Raw genomic sequence first — 27,921 nt, forward strand, 5'->3', positions numbered from 1 at the left:
TCGCATTGCATTTCTTCCTCTCTGTGCTATAAATAATGATCAGTGAGCAAAATACAGGCTCCCTGGTTTGCTCGCACCAGGGAGAGGTGTGCGGCGAGCGTGGTGCATGCTGCTTTGCTCCTGTGCACGCTGCAAAGTCTGTCGCATCTTGCACTATGCTTGGGGAGATTCTTCTCCAATTAAGGTATTGATTTCTCCCTTCTCCTCTAAATCTGGTTTTAATAAAATGGCATTAATTGAAATGTGCACAGCCAGAAAACGGAATTGTACACACGCATGATATACTTGTAAGTTTTCCCTGTCAAACAAATACTGTGTACCTGTTGTAAACAATGCGTGTTGGTTAAATTTTAGGTAAAGATTCAACCAAGAAATCTGAGTCTGTCACGCTTTGGATGAGCATCATCTCTTTGCTAAGCTAGTTTTATTTCCAGCTGGTGAGTGCATCTGACTTTGTAACATGTTAAGAATAACTAGCTGTCTTTGCGTTGTGGAGGTGGAATTATCTTAAAAAGCAGGAGCCATTTGCCTGAGGATGTATTAACTGCCCAAGCTGCCTGGCAGCTGGCTCCCTGCAACTTGACTCAGTATCCAGGATTTTAATGGAAATAACTGGAAACCTGCTTGTGTTAGGTGTTGTCTTAAACGCCAGTCCAGGCTGGGACCCACTTTTATAAATATCTAAACCAGGACTTTGCTTTTTGGACATAAACAGTGTGTATCTTTTCTCAGTCTCCTGGATATTCTGGATGACATAGGCATACACGAGAGACAGCATATTCCTCTTAGTGCAGGCTCAAGTCATGCATGCTGTACCTACATATTTCTCTCATTGCTGATTAATCTTTTGGCCATATTTTATTTCATTATGTTCTAGGTTGGCCTTGAGCACATGAAATAAAACGTGGTGCTGAAGTCCAACGTGACACAAGAAGTTGGTGTATTTTTTTTTTTTTGGTATGTGGGTAAGTTGAATCCTGATGAGGTCCTGTATTAATGATTTACAGACAAAAATATAGAGCTTAAAAGAGAGGGAAATAGGAATAAAATAACCCTGTGAGATCTGCAAACATGTCTGGAAAACCAGTTTGCATAGCTGATTTTGAAGAGTATGCTAAAAAATTCCTCCCCAAATCAGTGTATGATTATTACCGATCCGGAGCAGATGACCAGGAAACGCTAGCAGATAATGTAGCAGCATTTTCAAGGTAGGAGGATGATTTAAAGCTGAGGTGGAGGGTGCAAATTTGGCTTTATTAGTAGGTGTGGTGCAATATTGGTTTTTTTCTGGGTGAACAAAACTCAGTTTTTCGAAAACTTTTTTGGTTTTTATCAAAATGACTCTCAAACAGTTCTGTGTCAGAGCAACTGTCTCTCCCCTTTCACTCCTCCAGCTAACGTTTTCTGCCAAGAAGCTGTCCCTAAAATCCATTAGCACCTTTCTAGCTTTACCTGCATTTTATTTCTTTTGTTAATGTAAATTCTCTAGAGTCCTTCAGCTCCAATATTTAATCAGTTGATGTAACTCCAGTTTCTGCATTTTGGGCTATTAACACCAGCAAGGGACTCTTGTGGTGGGGCTGTATGTACCCTTAAGGTCCCGAGTCAGTTTTGCCTTTTGCCTGTTCTTCTTAAACTGAATTAGTAATGCAGCCTTCCCTGTTAAATGCTTGTGCAGCTTCGCTAGGTCAGAGCTGCATAGCCCAGCAAAAAGGAGCTGCACATCCTAGCTCTGGAGCGAGCTGTGAGCACCAGGGCTCAGTCCTGGGTGGCCAAACTGTGCTTGGGGGGGATCCTCAGCAGAAGGTCAGCACTTCACCAGGAACTACTGTGAACAATGGGAATGATTATAAACGAGTTTTGACGTACAGACTGCCCCCCTGTGAAAACCTGAACGCAGGTGACCCGTTGTCCCAGCAGTACAAGGTCAACACTATGTAAGTCGGCGTTTGCTGTCAGATTCAGTGGGCCAGCGTCAAAACTCACGTCAAGCCAGTTGGTTCCCCATCCCCTGAATGTCTGCCGCTGTTCTGCCATGGAGCGTAAGCCCAAGTGTTGCAGAGGGAAGGCGGCAGCTGGAGGCTGATGGCCTCAGCCCAGCTGAGCCTGGTCGAACTGCTTGAACAGCTGTTGGCTTCTCTTTCCTTCGGGTGCTGTGTTTGTGCAGACATTTAACCCACCCTGCACTTGTCTCTGCTAATCTCTAAAGGCTTTGTCTTAAATCCCTCTGAGTCTAACAAATCAAAACAAGACTTTTTCAATCTGTCTTTAGTCTTTCTCCCTCTCCACTTTGCTTTTACTGTAGAGCAGCAATCCTGGTTACTGTTCCAGTTGTCTTTCCACAGGCTGCAAGAAATTCAGCTGGAAATCCCATGCAACTTTGTTAAGGCTCTAGGAAACTTAGTAGTAATTTATTGAATGTATTCTCAATGGTCAGATCTCAGAAATCAGTTCAAAACCCTCATTTTAGGGACACATCTGGAAAAGCTTTGTAATGTCAGGAGAAGAAGAAAACTAACCTCCACGCTGACCACTTATTCCAGACCCCTTAGTCCTATGCGGAATCCCCCATCGCAGATTGGAAATCTCCTTGTGCTTGGTGCTGTTCAAACACAAGCCAAAGGACCGCTCCCGCTCCGAGGAGTAAATGGGAGTAGGAGGGGATGTAGCAGTGCTCACCTGCTTTTTTTAAATGTAATTTTATTTTGTTTAATGCTTCCAGATGTTATGATGTTATTTGCCCTCATAAAAACAAAATGAGATGTTACGGAAAGGACACTCAAAGGAAGTGCTCAAAGGCAATGAACTGTAGTAGTAGCAAACATTTTAATACTAACCACTACAGCTAATCATGATTAAAACTAAACTGCCCAGAGACAAGCTAACAAAAAGCTAGGTATGTCCACTTGTTGTTTTGGTATTAGCAGAGCTAGATGTTAATGGTGAGGTAAGAGCAGCTCTGCTGTGAAGCTGTTTTGCACCACAGGGGCAGGTGCTTCTGATAAGACCTCCTCACATGGGGCTGGTCATCTGTGGGGTTCAGGCTCACCTCCTCTTTCCTGGCATCTTCTGTCATATTTTCAGTAAGGGCCTCCAGTTTGAGGTGTTCAAAACTGCAGAGCTTGCAGGCAGCCTCGAACTGAAGGAGATCTTCATTAGCAGTGCCTTGAACAGCCTGAGACATTAAAAAAAAGAAAAGGAAAAAATAGTAAATTACATTTGCCAGGTCCTGGTGTGGCTAAAAGGCCCTCAGTGCTAGGTTCCTGTTCCTCAGCAGTGAAGGTAAGGGGATGGAAGCTGTGTTTCTGTCTTTCCTCCCCTTCCCTTTGTATATTTGTTTTAAAACAAGATCTAATTTCTGCGGTAGCTTTAGGCGATTTAAACATCTTCCAAAAAGGCAGTTAATGAAGTCTAAAAGACTTGGCTATTAAATCATCAAACAGAGCTTGTTGACAGCCAGAGAGAGAGGTCACGGGGCAGAAATGCTGAAGTCAACGCTTTGCTCGTTACCTTTCCATCGCTCTTTATCTACGTCTCTTTCTGGGTGTCCACCAAAGCACCAAAAAGTGTGGTGATGTGCTGACAGTTGCCCAGCAGATCAGCGGGAGAGCTGGGATCAGAGCCTGAAACTCAGCTCCCCTGGCGAGACGTGCGGTCCCCTCCTTTCTGGCCACTGCAGCGCTAGCACAGTTCTTCCTGTGAGGATGGGCATGGCAGGTGAAGTCATCTGCTAGGGCTTACCAGCTTTACCTGTATGAAGTGGAAAGGCTGCAGGGCTGGAGCATGGATATAGTGATTTACAGCTTCATGGACAAATGTGCTCTTCTATCTGTCTATAACGAGAGGGAGATGATAGTAAAGGTGGTCAGAGTTAAAAATAGCCCTTCTGTAGCACTAAAAAACATGTGAAATGGTTCTCAACATTGGTAGTGCCTTCCTGTACCTGTCTATTTGCAAACTGAAGTATTTCCATCAAGCATTGTGCACTTGCTGCCTGCAGCCAGATGGACCTTCCCCTCTGCAAAGGTGACCCCCTTCAGTGGGCCCTTGAAGCTTTGTGGAAGTATGTTGGGCACAGGGCTCCATGGGCTTGATCATGACAGCTACAGAGGTTCCCGCTTGTTGCTGCCGAGGGACAAGACACGGTGGTGGATTCCTATTTCCTGAGCACGTGGGATGCTGCTGTTAACAGTTCGTTAGACCGTGTTTACAATGGTTTCCTGGCAACACATCTAGAAAAGATAGAAACCTGGTATAAAGACTTCACGGTGTTTTGGTTTATAAAACCTGTTTGACACAAGCAACTTTTAAAATCTTTCCTTTTTTTTTTTCTTTGATGCTGTTGGGAGAAGCATGGCCTAATGGTTTAAGGGTGCAGGACTGCTGCTCACACAGTCCTTGTGTTTCTGAGCATGTTACTGGTTTTTCTCCCTGTTCCTGAGTGCAGCTTGTGGGTAAATATAAAGTAAGATGGACTTTACACCCCCGAGCCACAAAGATCACAAAGCCAATTGACTTTGTGAAAGAAACGAGTATGTTCAGCCTCATTTCCCATTGATTTCCCCTGTCAGAAGCTTAGCTGCAGGGTTCAGCCTGATTAAAAACATTTACAGTTTATTTAAATATTTATAGGTATATGTATAAATGTTTATGTTTAAATGGAAGAGAAGAAAGCACAAAACTGAAGCAGAAATTGTTAACCTATATCTTTGTGGTGCAGGATTATTTGGGTGAGCGAGACTGCTAGGACAGATTATATTTGGAGAAAAATCAGTGTTGGGTTTGTCTGTAAGCGCTTTATTTTTTTGGGGGGGGGGGGCAACCACATGGTTGCATTTATGGAGAAATAAATAGATTACTATTAAGGACTAATCTAGCAAACGAATGATAGTTTCAATAGATGCTGGAATACCTTTCAAATGGCCCATGCAATTTTTGGAGCAGCAAAATCCATACTCATTAGATGATAAAATGAACGTCCTGGCTTTTTAACAGCACAGGAACTTGAAACTTTTTGGACCTGTCATCAGATACCAGAGCATAAAATGTCTCCAAAAAGCCAGTGTTTAAGATGAGGTTAGCGCTAGGTACAGTAACTCCTCTCTAGCTTCCAGTTTTTCTGGGTCTGAGGGAAGAACTGGAGCTGGCATATCAACATCAGTGTGCTCCTGCTAAGGCCAGCTAATTTTTTTTTTTTATTCACGGTTTTCAAATGCTGAGGAGATGACACTGATGTGAGGCATTAAGGCCAGAGAAGATGATTTGGGATGTCAGAGCATACGTTGCTCCCTATGGCATTTGACCCTATTCACCTTGCATTTGCTCTGCGTCCCGAAACACGGTGTGTCCTTCCAGCACCGAGCTCTCTGGCGGTTAAATTCACTCTCGAGTTGTCAAGGAACCAAGGGGCCTGAATGGAAAATAGGTTTTATGACAAGGTCGGGACGCCTTTGGCTCGATGGCATTCAAGAAATCAATCTGAAATCTCCCCTCTCGGCATTTTAATGAAAGGGGATGTCTGTGTGTGTAGGAATGTGTTTCTGCTAATCCGCTGTGACACGTTCTGCTGCTGACTGCCCGGCAGCCTTTGGAGAAGATGCGTTTTGTTGTTGTGTACAAGGAACAGCAGTAGCTTGTTTATCAGCAACAGCATCGATGCATATTTTCTGCAAATGTATCATCGTCTTGTAGCTAGGTATTAAGGGTGTTAAAATGACTGGGCACATAAATAATCTAAATATTAGTTGAAAAAACAAAGCTGAGAATGTGATTGGGGTCAAACAAGCATGTGAAATTGTAAGGGGGAGAAAAGGAAAGGAATGCTTGTAATAATAAGTTGGTTACATTTCTGCCATGTCTTTCACCTCAGATTTGCAGAGTGCTGCCAAAAGAGTTGCTGTGCGCATGGCAAGACACCCTGGGAGAGAAAAACGATTTTTGTCAAGCAGAAGCAGCTGTTGGTTAGCCTTGCACAGCACTAGCACCTGCCCCTTAGGATGGGAAGTGGAGTTGTAGGGGAGATGTAGGCAGCAAAGTGGGCTGGAGTTGGGGCGGAGACTGTCTGAATGGCGTGTCCTTGCAGCACGAAGGGATTATTTAGCATGGACATGGAAGGGAAACAAGATGAGCTGCTTCAAAATGTGTTACAGTTTGAAAATTTCAGCACTTTTCACAGCTGAAAATGAGGAGGGAACAGCAAATGCTTCCCTCTTAGCTAGTGGCAAGTTAATTTACAATCTGAAATTTTTGAGCACGGAGGGGAAAAAGTAAAAAAAAAAAAAAACAAACTAATCCTCCCTCCTTTTTTCAAAACAGCATTTAGCTTAAGTTGCCTGAATAGGGAGCACTCGTGGCCTGCCCCGCTGTGGCATCTCCCCGCTTCCAGCTGGGAATGAAGATGCCCTCACTTGCAGTTGCTGATTGCAGCACCTGAGTGTGGACTTGGCTGGAAAAAAAAAATCTGGGTGACAAGGAGAAGATGAATAAAAGAAATGTACAAGTGTTTACCAAATATCCAGGAAATCTTTTCACTCAAAGACTTGGAGGAAGCAGATAAGTAGCAGGCTAATGAATGTGTGCTCTGGTTACTGGGAAATACTGCTCTTCGATTTTGCTTGCTGCTAAGGGCATTCCCCTGTGGCTTGTCCAGAAAATGTCTCATTTCAAGTGTCTGTCAAACTCAGAGCTGAAAACATCCATGTTTCCAAAGCAAGATCAGGGTTTTTTTAGAGTGCAATACTAAGGTAGTGATCCCTTTGGTGTTTTTCATGGGACCCAGAAAATACCCAGTCCTGAATATTGATTTGACGTTGGTCTAGAGGATGCAACCTGATAAGGTGTGAGGGGAAGAGAAGCCACAGAAAGTTTTCGGAGGAGACATGTTTAAAGTCTGGGGCTGATGAGCCTGAGGACCCCAAAAAACTCATGGATGGAGTAATTTGGTGGTACATAAAGGTGAGTGGGAAGGAGGCTGTTTATCACTGCTTGAAACAACATCAATATTCTTTTGTACACTCTTGGGAGGATTTTTGCTCTTTCTGTTTCTTTTCCCAAGCTAAAAGCACTACAGAAACATTGGTATGTCAGGACTGACACACATGGGTGTGCTTTGAGATGGCAGTGTTTTGCACCAGGTAAAAATCTGACAGGTCCAGGACAGCAGAGCAACTGGGAGGCTGGGGAGGATATTTCACATCTTTATGCTTTTGAGTTTGACCATAAAAATAAGCAATGTTATTAAAGGATTTTTGTTTTCTTCATATTTGCTGGGAAAAGATGTCTCAGAGCTGGGAGAAAGCCTTTGGAATGAGGATTAGGAAGAAAGAGGGAGAAAAAAGTTGTCATGTTTTCTTTGTCCCACCCTCAGCACATCCTCCCCTGAAAAATAACAAACCGATACAATAGCATGAAAACAAGTCTGAGGAGACATACTTGCAGTGTGTGTCTTGGCATCAAATAATACAGCTGACTCCCACAACTACATGTCTCCTTCCAAGCATCATAACCATCCTTCTCCCTGGGGAGTGCTTCCTGGAGAGCTGGCACGACCCGGTGCTCTAGGGCTTCAGAAATTTGGGTCTCGTCCTGGCTCTGTCCCAGGCTTCTTACGGAAATGCCTCTTGATCTTTCTATAAAATGAAGAGATCGTCTCTCGTCTTTTTTTTTTTTTTCCCTAACTTGTCAGTGTAATCTGCAACATCAAGCTAACTACTCACTGTTGGAGCATAGTCTGAGGGTAATAGTGGCTCTGGTTGCCATCTCCATGCTAATAATGATGAGTCTCAGGCATTCTAGTGCTGAGCAGGTAGTCAGGTTCAGCAGTACTAAAGCTTAAGCTTTTAATTATTTTCTGTAATTAAAATCCAGTAGCCATCAGAGCCCTTTCACGGGGAGGGATGCCTTAGGAAGAGGTTGATGCATACCCTACTACTACAGCTTGCAGAGAGGGGTTGGCCTGTCTCAGTGCACACCCGTGTGGAGAGGTAGCCCCTGCTAATGCACACCCTCTTGTGGCTTGTCGTAACGGTGGCTGCCCTGTAACATTGCCTGGATGGTAAGAAAAAAAAGTCCAATTTCACAGGTATCCCTAGGAATGCAACCCTATTAATAAAGGTTTGGCTATTGCGGTGTCATCTCGTTGACCCCATAAGAGGGATTGCGATCCTGTTTTGCTGCTGTTTTGGGGGGAAGACAAATTTCTGTGTGGGCAAGCATGTGATGTCCAGCTTGACCACAATAAATTGTGATTCCAGGTTAAGTGTGTTTTAGCTTGCTCTGTTTTGGAGCCAGCTTCTACTTGTACCCGGGCTGAGGACCCCAGTGGTGAAGAAAGCCCAGCTCTGGGCAGATGTCGTTTCTGTGGACAGCAAAGCGAAGTCGTGCATGGTTGAGCAGATGCTGGGCCACATCATTCAAGGACTAGATTGTAATTTGCCCTGTTGGGAAAGCAGCTGTGCTACTTGGCCTTTTTCTGCACCAAATTACAGGGGCTGCATTTAGTCTTTCCCTGGAAGTCTAGAGTCCCTGCGGTACGACGGGCTGTCCCGGGGGCAGCAGCTGTAGTCCCAGGGACTACATGTTGCACAGCAGCCGGTGACTGCCAGGGACAGGGCCTCTCTGAGCGAAGCGGCTCAGTCTCCATGCCAGCAGAGATGTGGTGTGGTGGATTCCACACCCCTCTGAGCTGAGGAAAGCCAGGGCAGCCATCCTGCCCACCCGCTTCCCATGTGGCAGCGTGTTGCTTTCTAGTCTCACTGCAGAGGCCCATGGGATGGGGAGGGTTAAGCATGCTGGCCAGGCTAGTTTGATCCAAAATTCCATGTCCATTTGTTCCCTAGTCCGCAGAAGGAATAGCTGAGGGGGGCTGATGACTTCTCCTGTTCACCCACACCCTCTGTCATCCCGTTCTCCCTAAGGTTTTTGAGGAGGCTGAGACTTACCATGACCTTTATTATTTTGCAGCTCCTGTCTCTTCTTTCGGGTGATATCAGCCAATAATGTCCAAAGGCTCTTTGCCTCTTTCACCCTCCATGGACTTTGGTCCCTCCTTGCCTGCTCCCTCCTGGCTTTGTGCGTTTTGTGGGTCCAGCTCTGGGTCACACAGTGAAGTTCTGTTCCAGCCGCAACACAGCCTCCTCGGTGCCTCGTGCAGCTTCTTCCCCTCCAGCTTCCTCCTGACACCAGGAAAATTTGCTCCTGGCCGTTAGGAACTGTAAATAACCCTGATGATGCAGGCTTTTTATTCTCTTTATTTGTCTCTGTGTTAGATGGAAGCTGTACCCCCGAGTGCTCAGGGATGTGTCGGTAATGGACCTGTCAACCTCAGTCTTAGGGCAGAAAATCAGCATGCCGGTCTGTGTTGGAGCGACCGCTATGCAGCGCATGGCTCATGCTGACGGAGAAACGGCTACTGCTAAAGGTAAACCATGCAAAGCTTCCCCACGGGGCGAGTTAGAGAGGAACAGAATAATATTTTGCCTGCTGGTTGTGAAGCCCAGCTTTGTTTCTTGCTCCTGATGCTGATGAGTTTGAGTTGCTGCTCAGAATAATTAGTTTTATTTTTGTTTTTTATGTTTTTTTAATAGTGTATGCTCTTCCTCATTATGAAACAGGGATGAGAAATGCAGTATGTAAGAGACGAATAATTTGTAACAAATACAAAATTGAAAACCATATCTATCTATCTTTTTATGTGTTCTATAGATATGATTATACCTATTGTCAGGGCAACATTCTTCCTGCTACAGAACTGCTTCTAGAAATTCAGGAGCCTTTGCTTGTCTAGGAAAAATACTCACTTTGAAGAGAGCTCTTCGAGAGCATCCTAGGGAGCCACCCAGATAATGGCCCCTCTGGGCTAGATGCTGCACAAAGACATTGCCAGAATGGAGGCTGCAGCCTAAAAGGCTGCAAGAAATTAGATTTTAACCAAAATACAGATGTGAAACTCTTTCTTACTCCCTTAACCCAAGCTGCAGAATGACGCAAAATCTGAGAAAGAGGTCACACGGTGTGCCTGTTACATACAAACAGCATCGGGCTGTGCATTTCAGTGCTCCAGCACTGAATGAAAAAGGATACAAAACCTAAATAGGCAATTTTAAAAAAAGTAATAGTCCCGTGCACGGCTGAGCTATTCATCTAACAGCATTTCCATGACCAATGCAGCAAATGCTAGTGTGAAGTGAGTCTAATTACCTGCCCTGCAGTGAGAGCTGGTCTCAATGCTCATCAAAAGGCTGTGTCGCTGCGACTTGCACGGTGATGGGCTATAGCACAACTCCAGCAGCAATCTCTGTAAAAGCAGAATTTTATGATTTTTTATTACGTTTGGGGATAGATTTTTTTTTTTTCCCCCCCTTCCCAAGCGATTTATTAGGAAGCCAAACATTTTATGCCTATTGTATGTGCAGGCGCATTCCACACGATGGAGCTCAAATACCTTGAATTGGTTTGCAAAGCTGTGTCCGGTGGGACGCCCTGGTGCTGTCCTATACTTTGGCAACTCTTGCGGATTATTTCTGGCCCAAGTTATGCTGGGAGGAAACTCTGTAGCATAATACTGTTAAGTGCAAACATATTAATGCAATGTTAAGAGCGAGATTTGAAACGCACAAAATTCAGGATGTTCCTTAGGAAAAAATCCCACCAATGGTATGGCCTGGCCACATTTTAAGGCATAAATCTATAATGGTGTGTAAAATCAAGCAGTACAATAAGGCTGACTATTAGAGCTGAGGTATGGTTGTAGTAGATAACTTAATTTTGGAATTTCCTGACTTTTGTGCACTTATGTTTTCAAACTTTAACGTATGATTATTGCATTCAATGTTCTTGGGTTTTCAAGTTAGGACAGCTTGGTGTACTGGCAATGGTTTGAATGTGCAGTCAAATAAACCTATGCATGCAAGTTGGTAAATTTTTCATCGCTTTCACAGGAGAGCGTAATTAAAATCACACCCTCTGTATTGCATTAGCATTTCTGGTAGAAAAAAAATGCTTCTTCAGTTTTGTGCTCTGTTAAAGTGGAGCTTTTCATTTGACCTTACAAAATGATAGGGGTTAGCTATAGAGTACCCATTTGGCTTAAAGGTTCCCTTAAACTTGGCACATGTAGGATCAGGGGGGTCGCTACATCCAACTTGTTTTAAACTCTGTGGTACCTCTGAAATATAAGCGAGCGGACTGTTGGTTGCTTTAAATCAGCTTTTGCTTCAGCTGTACCAATTTACACAAGCCAAGGAAGTCTGATCCGTAGTTTTGTGGCTTTTGGAAAGCCTGGCATACTTCAGAAAGCCTGACTTTGGCTCAGGTGCATAGGAAGCGATGTATGTGGTAGCACCTCTGCTGTTGTGACGATCCTTCAAAAGCAGAGCGAGTCTGAATCTCACCCCTTCCCGGCCAGGGAAGCGGGTGTTGTGTGCCCTGGCTCGTGTCGGGGGGCATGGCAGCTGCCCGAAGGAGCACTCAGTGTGCACGTGTGTGTGCCCAGGCACCGCTCAGTGGGTGCCACAAGCCACATGTCTGCCAGTTGGGGTTAAACCCCAAGAGATAATCTTGGGCTCACACCATCCTTACCTGCAGAGCAGGGTGGTGCAGGTAGCAACAACTCCTTCCTCTACCTTTTTGTATTTTGAGAAGGATGCCTGATCCTGCCAAGGAGTTCCCTTAAGTGACAGCATTTTGCTTTGATACTGCTCTGCTCTTCTGGTGGGTTTGCCTGCTGGTTGCAGGGTAAATGTGCTCTCTAGGGACAAGGGCATGTCATGGTGTCTCTCGTTAGGTAAAACTCCCTGCCCTTGTGACCCCTTACTTTGGGGCTTGTCAGGGTTTCGGGAGGTGCTGCTCCTCCTCGAGGGATGCTCTTTTGCAGTGACCAAGCTGGTAGAGAGGAGTATGTATCTTAGCCAAAATAGGGCAAAGCCTGGCAGCTTCCCTTAAACACACCTTCACTGACAATTCTGTTTCATTAGCAAAGCATCTTTTTTGGGAAAAATGTTCAATTGTAATTTTAAAAGTTGCTGGTGACAGGCAATCCAACACAATATAAGTTATTCCAAAGGTTAACTAACTCCACTCTGAGCAGTATAAACTGTGATCATGGTCAAAACTTGTACAGCTTCAAATCCAGATGTTGTGTTTTGTTATACTTCTGTCAGCTAGGCTTCAAAAAAGAAAAGAAAAGGAGAAAATAAAGATGTTGTCCATACAGGCTGTAATAAGGCTGCTCCTCAGTTTTCTTTGACATGTCTAAATGTACCTGGAGTCCTTCCTTCTAGAGAAAGCTCTCTTGTCCTTGAAACTATTTCACGGACCTTAGCAGTTGTCCTGGTTTTTCCAGGTCTTGTCTTCAAGTCTATTCCCTAGCATTTTAGTTGTAGTTCATCAGTGTATGATGGTAACTTTCCAAATAATGGATTTTCTGTTCAGTAGAAACTGAAAAATTGGGAAGAAAATTGTTTTGGATTAACTGAAATGATTAATTTGATCCAAAATGTACTGTTTTATTTCATTTTCCTACTAGCTAATGCTTTTAGCCATAGTTCTGTTTTGAAACAAAAGTGTTAGCTCGGCAGAAAACTTTTCCATTTTGAAAATACCGACACATGACCTTTTGACTTAGGGGAATTTTTCTTGTCCTTCCCACTCCAATTTCAACTTATTTAACTAAAAATATTTGCCAAATTTGATGAATAATCTTAGCCACTGTTAAAGAGCAAAGGGCTGTTCTCTAAATACTTTTCGACAGATTTTCTGATTCTACATGATTTTTTTCTGCTTGTCCATCAGAAGATTCACTGTTCCTCCATGCAAAGACATTTATTTGCTATCCCAGCCTCATGCTGTGCTTGCAAACCAGTGTGATCCTTGTGTCATCTCCCTGAAAGTGCAGCAGTACTTGTGTTTCTCTAAACAGGACCCACCTTCAAGTACAGAGAAACAAAATCTTGTGCACCATCCAGCTGCTGAGCAAGAAATTGCAGTTTTTTGAAGCCTTGATTGATTATAAAAGTTATGTAGCATTATTTTGAGATTTGTATTCTGTTTATATTGCTGCTAATTATGTAATACTCTCTTACTGACAGATTACCTTATATTCTTGTGTTTTAGCCCAGAAGCAGTATTGCAATACCTGATTTATCTCTGACTTGCTGAAAATCAGGCTGAACAGCCTGACTGTGTTCTTGGCCAGATCTTTTGAAAACTTGGAATGATAGTTGCTCAGATCTGGTGATTTTATGTTTACCCTCTGCAATTGCTCTCAAACAACTTTCTGAGTTACTGCTGACGCAAGAAGGGTTTCACCATCACCTGCGATGTGACTGCACCATTTGCTTTGCCAAATAGAGAATAGGAATATTGACTTGAAAGGCTTTTTTTCCACTCCTGTTTTAGTTGAGTTACTGGCAGCTCTCTTATTTTCACTAGAGAGGGAGCAACACCTTTGTTGCTTCAGCTCTTAACAGACTTCTACCATGCTTTTTGTTTGCTTTGATGCTGCTGAGCATCTGAATTCAGGTTCCTTGTACTCATCAGACATGCCTATGACTGTGAAGGAGGGATTTTGCGATCTGTTGCCTTTTGTGCTCAGACAGTGAAAATAGCATAGCCATTTTCATCTGTTACCTATGCGGCCTTTCAGAAAAAAAAAAGTTAATTTTGAGGTACGGCTACTCTGGAGTCACTGAGAGGACAATATTCACATGGGACGAAATGGCCTGGACTGACCTGGCCCTGACTCCCCCCAGAGACTGGCACAGCCAGGGGACTTTCTGGTGCAAGTGTACGCAGGCAGTCTGGCATGACAGCCCTCCTAGTCCCGCCAGATCCATTTTGGCCACACGTATTTTTCCCTGCTGCTTCCAGCCTTCCTGCACAGCTGACAAAATGCATTGTCTCAACAAAATGATGGTAGGCACAACTTGCACGCGGTGTTTTGTAAGGGGTAAGTGAGGTAAGGCTGAGCAGGGGATTTCTCAGCCAAGTGTGTTTTGTCAAGAGAGTAATGTTTAAGTACTTTAAACAACTCTGCTTCTTAGGAGATGCAGCTCCAAGAACATAGCCACTTCTCTTGAGAAATACCACCGTGCCAAAAGGACATCGCATTGATCCCAAGTAATATCCTCTGGCCCCTAACCTGGGGACAGTGGCTTCACGGGTGGATTCAGGGAAGAATGACCACAGTGGGCAGTTTTGCTGCTGTGCTTCTGAGATGCCCCTAAAAGGGAAATGATGGCTATTTGCACAGGTAGAGAAAAATAGCAACTTCCCACTCCCATACAAAGTAACCCTGGCTAAATATATAAGCTTAAACAGGGGTCTTCTCCAGTGTCCTTCCCTGAAGTATGTTGCCTCTGGGTTGCCCACAGGGACAAACTCCATGCCCTTCTCAAACCATTTAACAGAGTGATGTCAGAGGCGGGAAAGAGACTGAGGTTTTAGGATGAAAAAGAGAGCTAAAAAACATTATCGCTCTGTTTTCCTGTGGGCTTCCCAAGTTGGTCCTGTCCCATGATCAGCCTTGATTTGTTGCTGTGTAAAATACTTCAGCTGACTTCCCCGAGAATGAGGAATGCTGCATTTTATTGAGGTTTATGTTTCCTGGTGAGAAGGTGTGTCCTTGCTCGGGGCTTCCCTGGGCTATGTACAGGCAGGCAGCAGTGGGGCTGAGAAACCTGTGCCGGCTCAAGACAGCTGTGGAGCAAAGGCTGTGAAGCTCTCCTTTCCCAGGCACCCCACCATATCCCAATTCTAGGTGCATTTGGCCCTAAACCGAGGTGGAGTACAAATAACTCAAAGCTTTATCATCCTTGTATCAAAAATTTCCCCAACCTCCTGTGGATGGCTAATGCCACACTCTCTGCACTGTCGTTGACCTCAACTGGGAGCCTGCAATGTGTACAAAGGTAAACTTATGCTTTGGGCAATGCTCGAGATTAAAAGAAGACCGGGGCGGGGGGCGGGCGGGCAGGAGGGGGTACAACAACTAAAAGCAGTCCAAAATGGCATGAGGAAAGGCTGGTTTACAAAGGTCTGATGTTTAAACTCTGGCAAATGTCACACATTGCTGCAACAGCATCCCATGGGAATATGGATCCAGTACTGATTTGTAATAACAAATAGAGGTATTTGCAGCACCTCAAAATTGAAATGTAAAATATAGTTGTTGGAGGAAACGAATTACTTCTGTTTTCTTCAACTGCAGCTAAATGTGCAAGAAGTGGGTGTATATTTTGAGGAAAACCTGATCTGAGGTAGGAAAAAACCCCAGAACCTGGCAACACTTCAGCACTATGTATCCTATGTTTTTGAAAGTCTAGAAAATGGTCAAAATAAGCTTTCAGATGATCAAGATAAAGCACAGATTGACTAAAACTGGAACTTGGAATCTCTAAAACTTTGAAAAATTCTATGTGCGTGAAGTTTGAATTTGACCGTGCAGATTCAAAATATGCATGTTGAGCTGGTGCTTTACCAGAGAGTTGTTAACTTTACAGGACAGATAAGAGGAATTTTGTTGAGTATGCTTCTGTGAAAACTCCATAACCCAGTTTGAGATAGTTGAACTCTGACTGAACCAAACTGCTTAAATCTAATCTTAAATAAGATGAAAGCATTATGTTCTCTATCGCCATGTATGCAGATAAGTTGAAAGGATATGGTATTATTTTGTATTTTATATCTTCTATTCCCCAAATATATTTTATTGTGCAGTTTCTATTTTCAGTTTTGCTTTTGCAACTATTACTGTATCCCTAGGGTTGTGGAGATAGAGTTGAAAATAAAAGTAAGAATAGAAATAAATGGATACCTAAAGGCGGATTGAACCATAACATTTACATTTTTTCCTTATCTGATCTGAGAGTTTTGCAATTGCTGGGTTAGCAACCCTCCCTCTCATTCATGAACTCATATTTGACAGAGCAACAGGAATGCAGATCCCTTGTTTCTTAGCATCACTTAATGGATTTGATTTAACAAATCGCTTCTGGGATTTGCGATAACACACCACTGCTGATTTTTAACAGGACTTCAGGCACTTGGTATACATGGGTTCTTCAGAAGAAACTCATTCCTAGGTACTTAATCTGTGAGAGGGAACTCTTTTTCGGTAATTTTAAGGGGACAAATTAAATGGCTAAAATGTAGAAGTGTATTGGTTCATTGCTACTGTATTTCCAGTGACTGAAAGCTGCCTGGTGGCTGCAGGAGGGTGTAACCAATTTGTTTGAATAAGCTGTTCATAAGTTTCCACTCTGAGACTTGTAATCCTTATTTAATAAAATGTTGTCATAAAGACCACTTTTTAATTCCTCGATGGGCTGGAGATGACGTTTTGAAACAGAGGTCCCTTTACATTAAAAATATGCGTACTGTGGTAGACCGAGAAACATAAGGCTTTATATAATATTTTTGAGTTTTACAGTGTGTTTTCCTTTATTTTACATCAAGTGACAGATGACCCCAAAAAGAGTAAGTGATAGATTCATAAAAATATAATTGTATGTGGTTCGCTGGTTTGTAGTGCAGCCTGGGTTGGAAATCACCCCGGGGAGGCAGCTGGCACAGAGCCTAACCCCATCTGGGACTGTTCCATGACATTTAACCTTGGGGCTGCCCACACCACTTGTCTGTTGTATTGGCTCATCTTTGTGCTTAATTTTGGGGTCTCCTGGGTGGGGACTGCTCTTCTCCCACTCTCAGTGAGATCAGAATCAGTGAGATCTACTTTTTATTGCCAGAAGTGTGAAGGTTTATGTGTGGGATCACACAATGGACGTGGGGTCCCTCTCCTTCAAGTCAAGAGACAGGAGGTGAAGATGTTGAAGCAAAGAGTGGAGCTTCCCAGCCTTAAATAAGGTTGACTGCTGGACTGTGTCCTTCTGTTTTATTATGCCCCAAAATACCCTGTAGAAATGACAACAGGCATTTACTAGAAGAGTACTTCAAGAAACATAGGTGAACATTTTGGGGGTGGGAGAAAGCAGACAAAATGCCATGATCAAAATGCTCAGGGAAGCGTGTGTGGCAATGGTCGGGAGGACTGAAGAGCAATGTTGAGAATGACAGACCCGAAACACCGATCTGCAGCAATGTGGCAGTGTTCAAAAAGTTGGAAGCCTTAAATGCTCTTTGTTTTAGATAGTTTAAAACTGTGCGTGTGCGTGTCCTTAAGCGTATGTGCCAAAATTTCTGACAAGTGGTAGCCAGACCCTAGGGGCTTACATCAGGCTCCCCATAGGATCAAGAATTATTAATAAGGGTTAGGCTTAGTTTGATTATAATATCTTTTATTTCCAGTACTGAAGCAGGGATCATCCCAAACAGCATGCAGACAGCAATCACCAGAAATTTGCCTATAAACACAGAGAATAAGTGCTCACAGCAGCCCACCACTGTTAGTAACTGCTATTAATGTAGCATTCCCGTGAAGGCTGAAAATGCGTTAACATGGAGGAAAGACAGCGTGAAATTACATGTACTGATACACTCTGAGCCAGGTGTTCCTGTTTAGAGAAGCCTTTGTTTTGGATTATCTCAAGTACAATCTTGTGTTCCTCCAGCCTGCCAGGCAATGGGGACAGGGATGATGCTGAGCTCCTGGGCCACCTCATCCATTGAAGAAGTGGCTGAAGCAGCTCCAGCTGGCCTTCACTGGCTGCAGCTTTACGTGTACAAGGACCGGGAGGTTACCAAATCCCTTGTGAAGCGTGCGGAGAGAGCAGGCTACAAAGCGATCTTTGTGACGGTGGACACGCCATTCCTTGGCAGGCGCATTGATGACGTGCGCAACAAGTTCCAACTTCCTCCCCACCTCAGGTAGGTGCTGGTGGGATGGGTGCGTGGCAGTGCCACGGTCACCATGAGGTGCTGTGAACGAAATTTGTCTCTGGCACAAGGAATTTCTTCCAGGTGCCACATGCCATACTGGATGATAACACTGGGGAACTGAGCACATATCTCTTGCTGTGCTTGGGCTATGATCAGCTTTGAGTCAAAACTAAGCTTTCTTGGCTGCTTTCAGACTGTAAAAGACAGAGTGTGCCAGGCAACATGAGGCTGCAGACTGATGAAGTTGCAGAGATGGGGCATTTCTTTGTACATCCATCAGTATATTCTTGGATGTCTTCAAAACTCAGCTGGACACAGCCCCGTGCAACTTGCTCTGACTTCGAACTTGGATCTAGTTGCAGAGTTGGCTGTGTTGTGTGTGTGGGCCTGGACTAAATGGACTAAAGGTCCCTTTTAACCAATGTTATGGTCCCTTCTAACCGCTGTTATCCTATGACACTGCACTAGGTCCAGGGCCATGTTGCTACTGACCACGGAACCCCTTTCCAAGCAACTTTAACTCTTCTTTTACTCAAATACAGAAACACATGGGTATCAGTCTTTTTAAATTCTCTGTGAGGGCTATTTCTATGCCCATGTGTGTTTTGGGACATTTTCTATACCTCATAAGAATTTGTGGCCGCATGATTGACTTCAGCACTAGTTCTAGTTCCTCTCTACTGCAGGACCTATGCAGCATTTAATTTTAATGGAGTTATCCAGTGGTGTTGTAAGGTCACTGATTTCACTAGCCTTTTGCAAATATAAATTGGAAAAATGCAGAGACCACCCTGATAAACATATGCTGAAGTGCTGGCACAGTGTTAGCAGCCAAGGACTGGCTGGAAGAGTATTTCTGGCGGGACAGGTTATCCAGGACTTGAGTTTGCAAAATGGAGCTAAAAGTCTTGTGAGAATCTTGCAAGTGGGTCTTGGTGGTGACCGCAGTCTGCCATGGCATATGTTAAGACTACTGTGTTTGCTCTTATTCAGAGCCTGCAAATGAACACAAAAATGGAAAGCAAAAGAAAATAAAGGATAGCTGAACATATTTTGAAGCAGACTAACTTTGATTTGAGTTCTGGGTACAAGCTGGCTTTGAATTTTACTAATGGATCTGAAGTGCTCTTCCCATGTCTCCTAAGTCTGTTATGTTATACTATGTACATACAATATGTAACATGTACATAGCAAGAGATACAGTGTTACATCCTGAGGTCTTTCTGCTTTTTCATAATATTCAAATTGAAGATAAGCCATGGGACTGTGCAATGAATCCAATTGTTCACCTTGCAGGGAAAAAAACCTCCAAAGCCTGGGTGTTTGATCTCCCCCATGCGCTTGTACTTGAAGTTGATGGATGATATGATGAAGGTTGACAGAGCAGCCTTTACTCTGCCTATGATTTCTGTGTTAAAGTATGATCTTATGAGGAAAGCACCAGAAAACAAAAAATCCCTGACACATCTAACGTTAAAATGTAGTACACTAGTATGCATATGTCCTGTATAATAATCCCGCTATAGATCTGTGCTTGACAAAATGTTATCAATCCACACTGTCATTTTGCCTAAGGAAAAAAATTAAATAATTCTATTAAATAGCTTTTTAAGGGGCAATATCATTTTAAGACCTGGGGTTAAAGGATTTTTGGATGCGAGTGAAATAACCCAAAAATATTTGAGGAAAGCGATAGAGCATTTCTGAAACTCTTTGACCTCACCTGACCAAACTGTAACAAGGTTTTGTTTAAGTGAAATAATATGAAGTTGGAGTAATCTTTAAAGGTTTGAATTAATTAATCACTTCAAATTTCAGAATGGCACTTGGACAGTGTTTTGTTGCACTCAGTGGTGAAACTCTCCTAGCACAGGGCTCTGCTCAGTTATGGGATAACTTTTTCTTGGCTTCAGGTTTTCAACAAAGTTTCAAAGCAACAACAAGGTGCCATTGTGCTCAGAAACGTATGTAAGGCAACATTCATTCAAGTGTTGATCTGCATTTCACAGGCCAAGAAAAACAACGGTTATTTATATAATCTTATCCATGGTTCTGTTTTTCTCTGGGTACCCCACCCTCCACAAACCAAGCTGAAAAGCTGGATCTTGCTGAGAGCCTGCTCCTTTCTCATTTTCTTCTGGGACTGGAGCTGAACAGAAAAGCCATGTGAAATGCTGCTTGTTGCAGGCATGAAATCAGCAGTGAAACTAGCCGGTTTCCATGCAAAAACCCCCATGCACTTCCCAAAATGTGGAATATGAGTATAAAGTAGCACAATGAGGAACAAGACACGGTTTCCGAAGAACAGAGCAATCAGCCTCCTGTGGGACATGGGTGTCCTTGGTGCGGTACTGGTGTTGCCAATGAATACGTGAGGCTGCTTCAGCTTTTTAATACAAGCACAGCATGAATTTCTCTATTTGCCCTCCTTTCCCCTTCTCCTGCTTTGTCTAGTAAGTCTGTGAGCTCTTTGGTGCAGGGGCTGTCACTAACCATTCAGTTCCTAGAACCTGCGAGACTGATTTGGTGCTAAAGAGCAAATAATAGCTAACGTTTTCATATGAACTTCATTTCCCCCCTTACATCTTACAAGGAAGCATACAAAAAAGATGCAAGGTGAACTGGCTCGATGTTGCTGTTGTCGGACAGATGAAAATTCCGAATTCTTTGCAAGGATTCTTGAAGACCTGTGTAACTTACGGACTTTAACAAAATTTCCCTTCCTCTTCTCGCCTCCCACCTACCCAATCCCCTATTTCTCCAGTCGCTGAATCCCCTGGATTTGGCGGGAGGGGGGAAGGCAAAACTAAATTTGCTGTATGTAAGCAAAGGAGATTTTTGCTGGTAAGTAGAGGTGCACCTCTTGAGTTGAGTGGGTCCTGGGCTATGTCAAGCAAGATTGATGTTCCTTTCTCACATCCAGCCTGTACTGCTCTTGGGTCTGAATGTCCCATAGCCTCTGATGCGTTTATCCTTACGGATAACTCCTGGCAGAGGCTGCTCTTCCTATTTAATGGTGGGAAACTGAGGCAAAAGGAGTGGCTAAGTGTCGTGCCCAAAGTCACACAGGAGGTCTACGGGAGGACAGATGCTTGAGCCCACGTTAGTGCTCTAACTGCTGGGTTTTCCTCCTGGAACCTTTAGATTTTGGACTTTATCCTCTTTCTTTTGAAAGAACTAGGACTGTCACCTTGGGCCAGAGAAACTTGCACCAATATTATCAAATGCTTTGCCAGCCAAAGGTTTCAGCTTACTCAGGACTGTGATCTGATGTGCCAGGATAGGCTTTTTTTTGCTCCTGCCTTGCAGTATGCAAAGGTTTTAACACAGGCATGTTGAATGCTGGTATTAGGGACTGATTTATGGCTACAACTAATGTTTCTTAGACTATTTTTCTGTGTCTTTTGTTGTTTTAGATTAAAAAACTTTTCAAGCAGTGACCTGGCATTCTCCTCAGGGAAAGACTTTGGAGAAAATAGTGGACTAGCTGTGTATGTAGCCAAAGCGATTGATGCAAGCGTCAACTGGGAGGACATCAAATGGCTTCGAGGGCTGACCTCGCTGCCCATCGTTGCGAAAGGAATCCTCAGGGGTGTGTAGCTCTGCCGCTTCCCATGGGTGAGGCGAGGCGTCCCTTCTTGCAGAGGCACCAGGGAAGGAGAAGTACTTATGCTGGGGAAATTTCTGCAGAATTGCATTACATTTTAATGGCAAGCATCTGCTTTGCTGATATGGAATATGGTGGGATGCATGTTCATATTTCTGTGCTGTGCTAAGTAGGGAAGATTTTCTAAAACAGAGCCAAAAACAATCAAAGGGAAAGAACCTTCTCTTCCTGATGCATGGTTAGGAACACAGCAACCGAGACACTTGCAGAAGCAGCTGTTTAAGTAAGTACCTGGAGTTGTCAGATGGCTTGTATGGCGCTGCTGCAGGGTGTGTCTACCCTGATTTTTCAGGAGGTAAGGACCAGAGGCACTGGGCACTAAACTAGTTAGCTGGTCAGCTGGCATCGCATCAGGTGTATCTGAAATCAGATGCAGCCAGGAAGACTGAACTTGCTCTGTTCATTGTGCCTGTAAACACTAACTGATCTGAGTTGTCTGCTACTTGAAGGACAGCTGGATTTCCATTCTGTCAAGAGCAGTGAGCACAGTGAAGTACTTTCATTAAGTATGGATTATTACTGTAATCATGCTGATAATCTTGGCTTGGAGAAAATAATTTAGCAAAATAATTTCTTAGTGATGAGTTGTGGGGCATAGTAAAGAAAATAAAGGCTAGAAACCAAAGTGGCTGCTAATCCAAAGTGGTAAAATGTTCTGCTCCAACATTTCAAATAACTTTTCTAGTCTTATTGCTTAAACATAAAACTGCTTTCTGTGTTGAGATGGGGCTTTGGCAGGATGAAGCCCTAAGGTGGCTTTGCATTAGTTGGCAATGTTTTTTTTAGTGATGCCAAAATTTCCCTCATTGTGGTGTCAATAAGCTACCAGTTATGCAAGGACATATCTTGTTTGTTTGTCTGTTTTTTCCTAGCTGATGATGCTAAAGAAGCTGTAAAGATTGGGGTAAATGGTATCCTGGTGTCAAATCACGGAGCACGACAGCTTGATGGGGTCCCTGCAACTGTAAGTACTGGTACCAGTACACACCACTAGTCTCTGGTTCTCTCCACCTTTTGGCTTCTTGTTTGCTTTCTGTGAACACATGGCAGCTGGAGAAAAAAAACTGTAAATATGTGTGTAATATGCCTTACCCCATGAGCAGTAATCTCTCTGCGCTTTTTTATGTATGTCACATCATACTCTGAACTACATGCAGCCTCCCCTTGGTCAGATCAAACAGAAAAACCACAGGAAGGTTTATGTGGCTGTTTCTCCAGGCTACCTGGGCACCCTGTCCTTGGCTGCAGCACCCTGCATGGAAATTTCAGATAGTGTATTATTGTCAGTTAAATTGGAAATTTAGAAATCGGAAAGTGTTTAAGAATTTTTTTCCAGTCTTCTCTTTTATTTGTCCTTTCTCATCTTTTGTTGAAAACTAAGTTTGCAGTTCACTGAAGGTTGTACTAGAGTTGTTTTTCCCTTTTAATAGTCTTCAGAGACTTCTGAAAAATCAGAGTTACAGAACAGCTAAAGGCGGAATGAAACTCCCTTTTTCTCCTTTCAAACATTTTCACCTTTGGAAAAGGTACAGAGTGGTTAAATTACAGGGTTTTTTTCCTTTTTCCCTTTCCTTGTCGTGCTACCTCACGCCTTTTCCAAAGGTGAAAGGGATTTGCGGAATTCTCAACTGGCAAAAAAGAAAGAAGTAAAGGAAAATGAAAAAGTATGTGTTCAGGCTGAAGGAAAAAAACCTCTAAAATTCCAGTCATCACTCATCTTGCTTCATTTGGTGCGGGAAAGCTGTGCAAGTAAAGAGAGAATGAAAGGGAGGAGAACCAAAGCCCAGTTGTGACTGTTTCACTATTCCTGAGGTGTCCTTGAAGAAAAGCCTCCTGCTTTCCATGATGATTTTCTGAAGGGAGAGAAGGACAAGTAAGCCTTTTTTCACTATGCTGTGTTTTGCATGTTGCTCTGCTGTCCCACTGGCATGTCCTCCCCTCCCCTGGAGCACTTCTGCTTTCTGCTTACAACCTCAGTGGCAGCTGAGGGCTTTCCCAGCTGAATTCCTTCACTCACTGATTTTCTGAGGTCTTCACGTTGGACCCATAGATCTTCTGGTTGTGTTGGCTGGCTTGTTCTTCACCTGCCAAGCCCTGCACTGGGGTGCCAAATGCCAGCACAAATGGTTTCCTCAATGGTTAATGAAGTTGAGGCATTATCCTCTGAGATGCTCTTGCCTGTCTCCAGGTACTCCTGGGGACTGGTAGGAAGAAGACCCCCTGGTCTCAGGACTTCTCCACTTTCAAAAGAGAGGCTGAGATTTTTCTTTTTCAAATGTGATTTTTTTGTTGCTGGAGAGTGTGCAGCTCTCCAGTTTTAGACACCTTAAGGGGAACTGAATTTTCAGAGTGTGGGTGCCTAATACTGCTGAAAATAACTTTTCTTCTTTAACTTCTGTCCTCTTTATCTTCTTGTCACCTTTTCAGAATGTATTTCCCAATTTCACTACGGATATTTGAAAATCTTGGGCAAGTCTGTGTGAGGTAATACGACAGTATGAGCGTATTAAAAACATAATTTTGAGAAATAAGAAGTTCAAGAAACATGAATTAATTTTTTACCAGCTGCAGTAGAACAGAAATTAAACTTGCAAACTACTTGTTATGAGTTATTCCTTTGCAACACCACAGTGCAGAGGAGAAAGCACTATAAAAGCTGATGTATTCACTGGATCTCATTGTAGAAAGAACTACATTTCACAATGCAGTTTTCATAATGTAAATATCTGTATTGGATCATGCTAAATATTTCTGTTTTTGAGACATAATAATTTGCTTTAATTTCATGGGTTTTTCAGAACGTGAGCTGAACCCAAGCTGGTTAATATTTCTAGTGTCTAGTTACACATTGAGGAAATCCATGTTTTAATTATGGTTTGCATCATACTTTAGTTATTATAGCACTTTAGTGTTGGTACAGTTTGTCAGGATGTAGAAAGCAGTCTCTGTATATGGAAACAGATCCCAAATATGTTTGGCAAGAGAGCAAAACCAAAGGGAGGGGAAAAAATCACAGCAAGTGCCAAACTTCAAGAAAATTTTAATCCAAATCTAAAACCAAACTGCACTTTCAAGTTCTGTCCCCCCATCTCGTAGTCACTTTTTATCCATTAGAAAGGAAATGAATTACATCCGTCTTTGGAAGATATGAATTTGTATGCCTTTTGTCTTACTACCACACAGTTTCCAGTCTCCTTAGTACTTGGCTTCCAATTTTGTGTCTTTCCTGATTTTCATGAATGGGAACTATTTAGGCATTACAGGAATGGTTGCCCTGTAATTAATGCTTGAGGCTTGAATTCAGGAGGCTCGTCTTTTCGTTGGTAACTCTTGTGTGGTGTGGACATGCTACTTAACTCCTTGGTTAATTACTTGTAACTTAGGAACGGTAAAAATCCCTTTCTCCCTTACCTTTATCACTGGTGTAAGGGATAAGTAGAGCTTGGTGAAAGTAATATGTACGTGCATTAAAAGAAAGCATTTCCCACCTTGCTCAAAAGTCAGAGGAAAGATAATGTTTTCTTATATGCAGAAGTTTCCTCTACAATTATTCTTGTAATCAAGATGCATTTTCAAAAGAAAAAAATATATTCCTTAAAACTTTTCAGCCAACTCTAAGTTCCTCAGGGCACATCTTTCTCTTAATCCATGTCTATAGGTACAATGCTTGCCTCTGGGCTTCTGGATCCTAGCTGGCCCTTAGTATAAATGAATAATAAATTTAAACAAGAAAGTTAAGATGATTATTTAAAAAGTGAGAGTGATTCAATTTCATTCCCAAACTAGTGAGCACTGGAAGTTTGGGGGCTAATATCAAGGAAAGGCCTCCTCTGTGCTTGCTGTTTCTTATAGTCTTTGGAAGTATCTGATACCAGCTTGTGTCAGATACATGTCATGGGATCAAAGGGCCATTTTGTGTAACCCTGCCGATTCTCATTCTATTTATGTGACTCTCCAAATAAATTTGACCTTTATATATATCTGCTAACATGCTAAGTCATTGCTGTTTTTCAATATAAAGCTGTGCAATTTGTGCATGCAGTTAGCCATGCAACTGCTCATTTAGCTTCTTTAAAACTTGAATCTTGTACGTAAGAAATCATTCAAAAAATAAATAGGATTATAGAACTAGACAAGCTGTATTCCTGGTTTCACTCTTTTAGATTGATGTCTTGCCTGAAATCATTGAGGCTGTGGAGGGGAAGGTGGAGGTGTTCCTAGATGGTGGTGTAAGAAAAGGCACAGACGTTCTCAAAGCATTAGCTCTCGGTGCCAAAGCTGTATTCATCGGAAGACCTCTCATCTGGGGCTTGGTTTATCAAGTAAGTTAGAAAAAAGCTCAAATTTCTGTCTTTAGATACCTAGATTCGCTTAGTGTATGCGTGTGTGTGTGTGTATATGTGTGCACACAGGGGTGCATGTGTGATGGTGTCTGACTGTGTGTATCCAGACAATCTAATAATCTAACATTTGCTATGACAAGCACTTGAGAGTTAGTTGTGCGTAAAACTTTGTTGGCACATGTATACATGTCTGTATCTACACACATGAGCTATATGTACACATCATAGTACATATTGTTTCCTGATCTCCCAGGGTGAAGAAGGAGCAAAAGAAGTTCTCCAGATGCTGAAGGAAGAGTTTTGCCTGGCAATGGCACTGGCAGGTGAGACATCAACGTTTCCGTTGAGGAATAACCACCTCTGTTTCAGATTTCCTCATAGCTTTCATTTGCCCTGGGCAAGACACTATCGTAACCTATGGAGGGAAATGTTTGCAATATAAACAGGTTAGGCTATGGAGAGATAGGAAAAGGATTTCTTGTTATTCCTGTCTTATAGATGGGGAGCTGAGCAGATTAAGTAAAAACAAGTAAAAATGTTTTCACAAGGAGAGCAATAAATCCGTAGAAAAGTAGTGGTGAATCCTCGGTCACTAAGGGGTGGATTTCATCTGACAGAATGTAGATTTCTATGGGACAGAAGAAGAAAAGCCTTAGAGTAGGATAGAAAAGCAGGGCTTCAACTGATATGTAACTTCTCCTCCAGGATGCCAGAGAGTAGAAGAAATTGGCAGGACACTGATACGAAGACATCAAGTATTGTTTTCCAAGATTTAGGTCTGAAGACTATTGCCTCGTGTGTTGCCTGTTGTACAAAAAGTGTGCTACCAGACACAAAGCAACTGCATTTGCTCTTTGAGCCTCATCGTGCAATCCTGACTGAGAAGGGGTGCTCTGTAGGAGATCACTTGTTAAGAAAGTACTTGCAAAAAATTTTACAGGTGTTCCTGTATTCTCCTGGGTTCTTAAGGAAAGCTGCTCTACTGGGAGTCGTGATTTGAGATGGGCCTTTATACAAGACCAACACAGAAACTTTGAGGTGTTTTGCAATAAATGCTAGTATTAACTTAAAAGCCTGGTACTAACTGAGCTCTTAAAATAAAACTATAAACAGAAATGTTTTGATAGCAAACAGCTATCAAAATGCAGAAATTTAAAATGTAAAAGATACTTCTTGCTCACTGTTTAGAGGAGCTACACTGTAGATCATAGAGGCTAAATCTTGCTTTCTTAGGAACATAGTGTCATTCCCCTAGCGACTATGTGCTATTACTTTGTAAGCATGTGAGCTTGTAGCATGCAAGCTGCAGGAGCTCAGAGGACTCTCAGTTCTTTAGAACTGAACAGTGAAGTGAAATTGGGGAAATTCTGCTCTTTAAGTGACATAAAACCATTGCAGTCAGACAACCTTTATGTATGTGCATCAGGTATAGGTGAGATCCTTGGCTGGTGCAAACCCTTGCAGCCCTATTGCCTTCACCAAACTGTGCTGACTGCACCCAGCTGGAGCCCTGAGTCACATTTTTCACCTGGATTCATTTGCTGACAGTGGCAAGTGAAGGCTGATGCTACCTGGGAGAGTTTGTAGGGTTTGCAGCCACGTGCAAAAGAGAAACTTGAATAATGGAGGTATTAACCCAAGACTTGGGAAGATCCTAGTGGCTGTATTCAGTTTCCATGAACACCTTTCAGACAGATAAATCTTAAGTGTTATTTGCTCTGCTTATGACTAGGATACAGAGACATACAGAATCTGCTCCTCTGTTCTCTGAACAATCCAAATACCCCCTGAATTCAGGAGAAATTTTGCAACTGTAAAGAACTAAAGAATAGCTTCATACTGCAAAGTGACCTTTCCCAAAGTGAGCAGGCAGAGGAGGTAAGACTCTACGAATCTCATCTTGGGTAAAACTAAGGGTGGCTCTATCCGTCTCACTTTTGTTACTGGGAGTAGGGAGAGGCCACTGCAGAAAGGTTTTGAAAATCTTGTTCTGGAAATTTAGTGTTCATCTTCAAAGAGAAGATTAAAGAAAAAGAATAAAAAAAGCCTTGATTTCCCTGTTCCACTATCACTGACACC

The 27,921-nt window shown here is 42.9% G+C and overlaps 1 protein-coding gene across 1 annotated transcript; it reads left to right on the forward strand.

The window, feature by feature from the left end:
• Positions 1-508: 508 nt before the first annotated feature.
• HAO1 (hydroxyacid oxidase 1) lies at positions 509-26,618 on the forward strand (the record flags this gene model as incomplete). Its single annotated transcript, XM_081997304.1, has 8 exons — positions 509-1,208; positions 9,267-9,418; positions 17,565-17,820; positions 21,249-21,424; positions 22,372-22,463; positions 25,663-25,821; positions 26,096-26,165; positions 26,548-26,618. The coding sequence occupies exons 1-8, from the start codon at positions 1,072-1,074 to the stop codon at positions 26,616-26,618; spliced, it is 1,113 nt and encodes a 370-aa protein (XP_081853430.1). The 5' UTR covers positions 509-1,071.
• Between the last annotated feature and the right edge of the window lie 1,303 nt (positions 26,619-27,921).

The sequence above is a fragment of the Phaethon aethereus genome (assembly GCF_964289735.1).
Source record: "Phaethon aethereus genome assembly, chromosome: 3".
NCBI lineage: Eukaryota > Metazoa > Chordata > Aves > Phaethontiformes > Phaethontidae > Phaethon > Phaethon aethereus.